The following is an 8,638-nucleotide window of genomic DNA, read 5'->3' as shown; positions in this document are numbered from 1 at the left end:
GTAAAATTAATTTGGGGCCTGAAGATCAAAGCACATGGGTGAGAGGTAGCTAGTGCCAGAGGCAAGGCAAATCACATGGATGGGGTCAGGTAGAGGAGTGTGCCCAAAGTGCATTTCATTCCAGCTATCCTCCGTCCCTACTGGGGGGTACCTAGGCACCCTAAGCATAAGTGGAATCAACCCTGAGGCTGCTCCAATTTAGATTGGGGCCCAGCAGGCTACCCAGTGAATACGGGGAGTACAGAGATGGCATATAGCAACTTTGGGCCTCCCCACTCAGTTCCGCCATCAAGTGCTGTTGCAGAGCCACTGAGAAGCAGGTCTACATATTTACAAGAGGTTAAGCCCACTGATCTAGCTTTCAGTTAATTTCATGGTCTATGCCCCTTTTGATATTATAATGCAGAGAATGCCCTGAGCTACCTGGCCAGGAGAACTTCGTTTTGAACCTCACTTTGTTTAGCAGACTTCATAATCTCATTTCATTGATCAAGGCTTTCGCTGGTGCATAAAGAGATCTTCAACACTATGGAAAATGGTCTTCTAAATCACAAGTGGGCGAAGAAGCCAAGTAAAAGTGTTTCAATTCCAAGGGCACAGAGATTCTGGAATACTATGGAGCCTTGTTTCCAGTGAATGGAGTAAGTTTTTCCTCTTTGCCTAAAGATCAAGGAAGCGATAAAATATCATAAAGGAGACTACAGTGTACCATTTGCTTCAGACTTGGGACACAATGAACCAAACTCGGCATTAATTCACTGAGCTATCACAAGAACAAATCCACTAATTCTAATGGAGCCCCTAGTGACCCAAGCCAAAGACAATGGCATATCCAAGCCCAGACTTTGGCCAGGGGCGGCCCGTATTGTAGGCCAGGGGAGGCTTTTCTTCCCCAAACAGCCCCATGTGGACCCGCCCATGCTCCACTGTGAGGCCGCCTCCTGCTTGCCCTTCCCCCTTGGCCCCTTGGAGGCACGCGGGCAGCCCGGGGTTGAGGGGGGCTGGTGGCCAGGGGGAGGGTGGGGCTCTGGGCTCTGGCAGGGGAAGGGGGGCAGCAGGGGGGGGGCCAGACCGGGGGCTAGCCTTCCTGAGCCGAGGGTTCACCCTCCACTCATGACTCTGACCCAGGATACCCCAAATCATCTCTGGCATCCAAAGCAGTGATGCTTTGTGAATGAACTGACCAGTCTCTTCGTTGCTGCCTTACAAATATTTTCAGCAGTGATCCCCAAACTGTGGTTCTTAGGCTATGTTTACAGTTGCAGTAGTGTGTAGTGTACAGGTGCTGCATGCCCAGCTGGCATGTGTATAAATAGCCGTGTGGACAGTTAGGCCTGGGTAAGGCAAGTAGTGTACCCTACATGCCTGAACACTGTGGGTATGTACCCTACATGGCTCTTCCATGTCTACGCTGCTGTTTTTAGCACTGTAGCTATACACACGGCAGTGACAAGTGTGAACTCAGCCCACCTGTCACTGTGCCACGTAGCTACACATGGCGGGCCTGTACTCTGCATGCTGCCATAAGTATAAACAGAGCCTCGGATGCCTCTTTCTTTTTTCCATTTGTATTTGTTATTTATTTGTATTACAGTAGCACCTCTAGGCCCCAGGTGAGAGCAAGGGCCCATTGTGCTAGGTGTTGTACGGACACATAAGAAGACACAGTTCCTGCCCTAAAGAGTTTAAACACTCTAAGTAGATTAGGCAACAGGTGGGAAAGAGGTGAAGTGACCCACCCAAGGTCACAAACAGGGCTGGGACTAGACATGAAGTCCTGGTGGCTACCAAGCCACTGCCTTATCCCTCGGGCCACGCTGACTCTCTGCAAAACGCTGTATCAGACTCTTCTGCCGCTCACATCTTTGATAAGCATTTCTCTCATTCTAGGGAGGGAGACGGAATCCATCCCTGCTGCCATCCCCACCGAGCATCCAGGAAGGCTGGCACTAAGGATCTAACCCACTCTGGACTAAATGTTAAAACACTCTAGCTACACTGGTGGCCAAATTATTTTCGGCTCTGGTTGAGCTGGGGCCAAGGGGACCAATGCTTGACAGCCATTCCAAAAAGCCTCAGAGCATGAGGTTTGGACACGGCAGCTGGCCTGAGCCCAGAGGAGCCTGCCAGACCTACTGAAACCACACGAAAGGAAAGGTATTGAAGGCTGGAAGGAGGAAGGAAGCTGAGGGTCTGAGGTGCGGAGAGAAACTGAGAGGAAAATTAAGGAGTGGGTGCCAAGAAAGGGAGTCAGGGTCTGGACCACAGACATCATCCAGAGCTAATGGTACTGTGAGAGGCAGAGGAGACCAGATTCTGTATCAGCTGAGTGGCAGGGAGAGAGGAAGCATAAGATTGTTGGAAAGAAGCTGGTTGGTTAGGTGAGGGGGGAAGGAATAGGGCAACAAGGCCTAAAGAAAGGGCAGATAAGCATCTGACTGTCAGATTGATGCCACTTGAGTCATATGATGATATTAAAAGCAGTGATGGGACAATCTCAGATGACTCTGCAAGTTCTCTGCAACTTGTTTATGTTTCTGCAGGAGAAGACATCTCATCTAGTGAAAGCAGTGGAGAGATAGTATGGCCATGAGCCAACGTGAGATTGGGTGAGATCACAGGGGGTGGGAGGATACAGCACCACTCTTTTTTTCACCTTGATTTGCTCTGCCCTAACCACAGGACATACGGGATTAATAGGATAGGTTTAATTAGCAAATGTATTGTTCAAATAGCTGTAGCAGAACTAATTAGCAAATTACCAGCAGCCAAGTTAAAAAATCCTTCATCTCACCACTGAACACCGTGGCTGCTACCAGAAATCTCTGTGGGGACTCAGGCCCAGGCAGAGTCATGGGCAAGGCATCTCCCAGGATTTCTTGGTCAGAATTACACTGCTGAAGATGAAAGTGACCCATGCAGGTGAATGAGTGGGAGCTGGAGGAACCCAGCAGCTCACAGGATTAGGCTGACTGCCAGTAACCCCTCTGTTAATCAGTGAGCCAATGCAGGCACGCCACCCAGAACACAGCTACTTTGCCTACAAACTGCTGGATACCTGCCTCAAATGACAGCTTCACTCCACAGTTCCCTCCACCCCCGCTAACTTCCCCCATTAGCTTGGGTCAGCTTCCCCACTTGAGGCTGTGACCTTTGCTAGCCCCTTGCAACAAGCAATGATGGGCAAACTGGTTTGGACAAGGAAGGGACTGATCGCAGTCTCTACTCAAAATCCTAAACAAGCCTTTTTGGCGATCCGGATGAATTGGGTTAACTGTTTCTTTGTGTCTTTTGAATTTTCACACTCCTCATCTCTTTAGGACTTTGGCTGGAAGTGGAGGTACAGAAATTCTGTTCAAGTATTTGTGAACTGCTGGCAAATTAGGAAGCACTGGGAATTTCATGAAAAAGAACCTGAAAAAATTGAACCTGATATCCCGATTAGAGAGGTTTAGAGAATTGCAGAAAACCTATGGATCTAAACTAAATTTCCAGCTCTTTCAAGCTTTGCCTATCACTATCAACAACCCCATATCCTCCAATCCGGAACGCCCACACCGCTCTGCTGTGCAGAGATAGCCTCGGCAGATTTGAAATGCAGCAGAAGGACCAGGTGTGCCTACATCACTGACACTTCCCATCTGCCGATTAAGAAATCAAAAGTTCTGAAGAAACATCCATTACCCAGCACTGAAGGCAAGAAAAACATCTGGTGACATGTGACAGCAACCACTCAACCACTCGCCACCCCCCGCAGCAGAACTCTAAGAGACATAACTTAGGGGTAGCAATCTGTTACAGAAAACAACTAGCAGTGCCTCAAACTTTGCTCAAGTTCAGCAGCCCTGAGCCGTTAATCCATACAGCAAAGTTAGCGCCATCACCACAGGTGTAAAAGATACGGCCCAAGAGCAGCAGAAGGGTTAATTGTGGTGCTGTCTATACAGCCCAAAGTTATATACGACAGTTATATACAACTATACAACAGTTATTAAACTTGGTTGCAACTAAACCATGTTTTGATCTGGCTGTTGTGAATGGGGCCAACCCCCGTTAAAGAAAAGATATACTTTTAGTCCAGGTACAGATCTTTATACTTTTTTTTGGTAAATCAGCTAGTCTATTCACATTGTTTCTGTTTGTAAAGAAAAATGATGGTGCTGAATTAAAGAGATATATGGGCAAGACGTCAGCTTTGCTCACTTTAAAGCTAATCTCATAAATCATCATGTTGGCCCCTTCAACGAGAGCCATTAGCTGGTCTTTAAGATCATGGCCAAAAGTGAACACTGCTCTGTAATAGCTGCTGCCAAAATATGAGAGAGAGGAGTTTAGATCCTTTTATTGGCAGGTCTTAATTAAAACTGATTCCTCCCGAATGTTTCCCAAACCACCAGCCAAAAGGCCAATTTTGAGGGTCCATTTAAAGGAAGGAGAGGGGCAGCAGAAGGGGATGGGAATAGAGCAACTTAAACCCTTCATTGAAATCACTAGGTAACTTTGCCCATGCAGGACAAGGAAGCCGAGACTGTGGGTCCTGCCCAGGTCCTCACTCACACGTTGTCAGGACACTGAGCAAGGAGAGGCAGGCTGTGGAGAGTTTGCTGAGGAACCTCTCAGTAACCCTTGTTGTATGGAGCGCTGCTCTGTGGCAGATGGCTTAAGACTTTGTATTTAGATCAGCTCACAAAAGGCAGCAAGGAGGGCGGGGTGGGCATCACGGATCAAAGATTCTTCACAAACAAGACCTGAGAGGAGGGTTTAAAGGCACACTCGGCTCTCTGGCTAGTACAGACTCTGTGACACCCAGTGTTCTACACACATCTGCCGCTCCATGGGAAAGGAGTGAGGGCCTGCTCCAGTGCCCATTTAAATCACTGGAATGACTCCCATTGACTTTAATGGGCTTTGGATTGGGCCCTGAAAGGGTGGTGTCTCGGGGGTGGGGGGTCTCTGCTGCACTTGCTACATTACAACAGTGGTGTGTGACCGCTCAGGACTGTAGTTATGTGGCCAAGATGGCCCTATTAGTCTTTACTGCTTTGGGGTCGGGGATCTCTCTCTTAAAGCCCGACCCCTAGGTGCTTCCCCACCAACACCATGGGATTGCAGACTGTTGTTTCTGGGAAGCCACGAGCTAGGCAGGGCATGTGTCACACCTCAATAAAGCCTTGCCTGTTGTTACCTCACCGTGGATTATCTCCATTTCCATTTCCCCGCTCTGAGGCCTTACAATCTAAGTAAGGCAGACACAGAGTAGGCAGCATGCACTGGGATGCCCAAGGAAGAGAACGGCTGACATGAGGAAGGGATTGTTTTTAAATTAGTGACTCACTTCTGCTGGAGATTGCACAGTTTTCCAGGAGTAGAGAGAGCAAGATTTGGCCCTAAGTGTTTACCCACATCTTTGGGACAGTTATATAATAAAATTAAAAGGAGGATCAGAACGATATGTAACACTATAGCAAAACTGTGCTGGACCACACACTGCTCTAGTTTTTTAGAGTGTAAAAGCTATGCCATTTAACTCTGGTTTTACACAGGCTGTTCTGTAGCTTTGCCCTGTAGCCTTCCCTTTTAACAGAGGTAATTCCTAAGTCTTCAGCTGCTCTCTTTCACCCCACCTCCCTCCACACACACCTGTACCAGAAAATATCTCATTTGTTTGTTTTTGGGGGCACAGGGGAGGATATTTTCTTAGTTTCTGGCTTGAAGAACTGATTTATTGCTTTACCCAAATTGTTAAAGAGGTATTTACATAGGAGAGCATTTGTGTTCAATTCTACTCCTATGTACCAATACCCCCAAAAGAAAAAGCATACCCCAAGGTGCTCCGATACAGCAACGGATGGCAGCAGAAAACCCTAAGATAGACTCTATTGCATATTTTACAGGCTGGTTCCCTTATAGACCTCCTGCCATTCCCTTCTTATTTGTTTAAGCCTGAATCCCCATTTTGCACAGCATTCCCCAGTGAAAATCATCTACGTATCTAACAGTCAGCACCAGCCTCATCTCAGCTAGCCCGGCATTGAGTGCGTTAGATGAAACAGGAAGCTTAACAACTTTAGCCTGCAGTGAGACCTCTAGTGTTTTTCTTACTCTATGTCCTGGCATAGTTCCTCTAAAGTACAAACACACACAGAGCTCCTATTGTTTGCAGCCCTTCACAAGCCCACTGATCCTAATATGGAATTCAGCAGGAAACCCATGATTTCCTGACACACAGCAAGCTGAAGAAAGAAAGGAAAAACTCCATTAAAAACCTCCAGCTTTCCTCCATGTTAGAAATGAAATGGAAAATGGAGTGGATTTAGCAGGAATCCCTGATTCCTCTGGCCAAGCTGGAGAAGGGGAGAAGCGAATCAACACCTCAGACTGCTGATATTTTTAAAGTTGCAATAAATATCGAGGTCTCTGTGACAGGATGAGTATTTCCTGACTCAAGCTCACAAGAAAGGGCAATCCTTTTTTTAAAATCGATGTATAATTTATTTACCTCAATGCTCCTCTTTACTGATATGGTCATTGTTAGAGGCGGTTGGAACAGCCTGGAAACATTAGCATGATTTCCTGAGGTTGAGAGCCTCCCAAACTCAGGAAGAGTCAATACAATTGCACTTCATTTTCCCTTCATGTGCACTTGGAAGTCCTGGGACCAGCAGCAGCACCAGCAAGAATGAACTGTAAGGAGGAAGATGACAACAGCACCCACTGCAGCAGCAATAACGTGAAGAAGATGTTGAAGTGCGTGGTGGTTGGGGATGGTGCAGTTGGGAAAACCTGTCTGCTGATGAGTTATGCCAATGACGCCTTCCCGGAGGAGTACGTGCCCACCGTATTTGACCACTATGCAGGTAAGGAAGTACTTTGTAAAAAGTCTAAATAGGTTCAGAAAACTCCAGGAGTGAGGTGAAAGGAGATCAAGGGCAAAGGAGGATGGGTCAAAGGGGATGTCGGGGTTACTGTGAGCCAGGGATGTGATTCAGGTTTGGAAGGCAGCCAGACAGCTTAGAGGGCAGCACATACAAGTGGGGCAATGAAGTTAGGAGCAAACTTATTTGTTTCCCATTTTGTTTTTGGCAAATACGCAGAATTAGAAACACAACTTGAATTAACCTCCACTGGGCTTTAAAGGCAGTGGATATAAATCAGCGTTTGCATAACTAGTTGCCAGGCTTGTCTGGGGGTTTTGAAGTTCTAAGTTGATCTTAGAAATGTGTGTGTGAGTCCTCCAGACTCTCACACACACATTTTGTCAGTCATCTTTTTCCTCGTGGCAAATGATTCAGAAACTGCAATACTGAAATCGTTTTTATGAACTAATCTTTGAGAAAAGCAGTGAAATCTCACCCAGTGCTGCCAGAATGAAGCTCACTCTGTTTTGCGGGCATTTATTATTAATAGTATTTAATATCAGAGTATGATGATGAGCAAAGCAGCAGCGTTCATTAGTTTTCATTCTTAATGATGAACGTGCTTGTCTTAGGTAAAAAGAGAACCACCACTCACAGAACATAGCAAAGATCATAGCTGATATTCATTTTATCACAGTGCAAGCTGATACACACATCTTAAGACCACCACAGTTTAGGTACAGTATTCACAGACCACTTTTACTGTAGCAACAGCTTACAACTTTTTCAAGTGCTTCAAAAGTGAGCACGTGTACTGTGCAATAGGCTGAAAATGTCTTTACTGTTGCTTAAGTTCTCCTAATCCAAGCGCTGGTTGTCCCCATCATGTTACATTACTGATCCTATGATTTTTTTATTTACAAGATCCCTGAAAAAAACAGATTTTATAAGTAATGCAAAACTCATCACTGATCTTGCAGCAGTTTTGTTTTTTATTTTCTGTTTCTCCTAAACTGGATTTTCATGGCATGGCTTATCATAGATTTGGTATTCTGTAATGGGAAAATCTCTGCTTTCACCTTGGCTTCATGTCAGGTTTAGCAGAGGGACGTGGCCAAAAAAGAAACCGTGTAAATGCTGAGTTTGATATGTGGTAATGTGAAACCCTTATTTCTCCATAAATGTGTGTAGCTTCATCTCTAGATGCAAATAACAATGTCTTTTCTCCACCACCTCTCCCCATTTATTTTAAAATCCCATTTTTAAAAAGCTGTTTCCACAAAACAGAAATAGGAGTAAAAATTTAATAAATATTATGTATGAAACAATATCTATTCCCATTCAAATGCAGATTTTACAAATGTATTTGCAGAGGCTGAAGAATTAGGTTTCTGAGATTATCTCCAGTATTTATTGGAATTCTGAAGCATTCAAAGCAACTAGTACAAGGAAAAGTGTTTTTAGGAGAAAGCCCAGAAAGCTAAGCAAACAGATTGTTCGGAGTCTTTAGATATTAATATACTATTGTGGGACAAACCATCTCTGATTAGAGTGATTAAAAACTAGAGCTAGTCAGAAAATAGAATTTCCATTCCATGGGAAATTCCAACATTTTGAAATCTGTGTTTGTTCCAAATCAGCATGAAAAGTAAAAATGCTGAAATTTTCCATGGAATGGATAGTCTGAAAAAATGTGTTTTGATAATGTCACAATGCTGCATTTTGATAATGTCAAAATATACTATCAGAGTATTAACTAGCACAGAAGTGGGAATAGCTTA

General features: G+C 45.2%; 1 protein-coding gene across 1 annotated transcript in view; it reads left to right on the top strand.

The window, feature by feature from the left end:
- Positions 1-6,187: 6,187 nt before the first annotated feature.
- Positions 6,188-8,638, top strand: part of RHOJ (ras homolog family member J) — a 70,411-nt gene continuing 67,960 nt past the window's right edge. Inside the window, exon 1 of the mRNA XM_084632790.1 lies at positions 6,188-6,857. Within this exon, the coding sequence (XP_084488916.1) occupies positions 6,680-6,857 (178 nt within the window). The 5' untranslated portion in view covers positions 6,188-6,679. The remainder of the gene's footprint in view (positions 6,858-8,638) is intronic.

Source organism: Lepidochelys olivacea, assembly GCF_965140295.1.
Source record: "Lepidochelys olivacea isolate rLepOli2 genome assembly, chromosome: 6".
NCBI classification, from domain to species: Eukaryota; Metazoa; Chordata; order Testudines; family Cheloniidae; genus Lepidochelys; species Lepidochelys olivacea.
The sequence above is the reverse complement of the archived record's forward strand: the minus strand, read 5'-3'. Positions and strand labels throughout refer to the sequence as shown.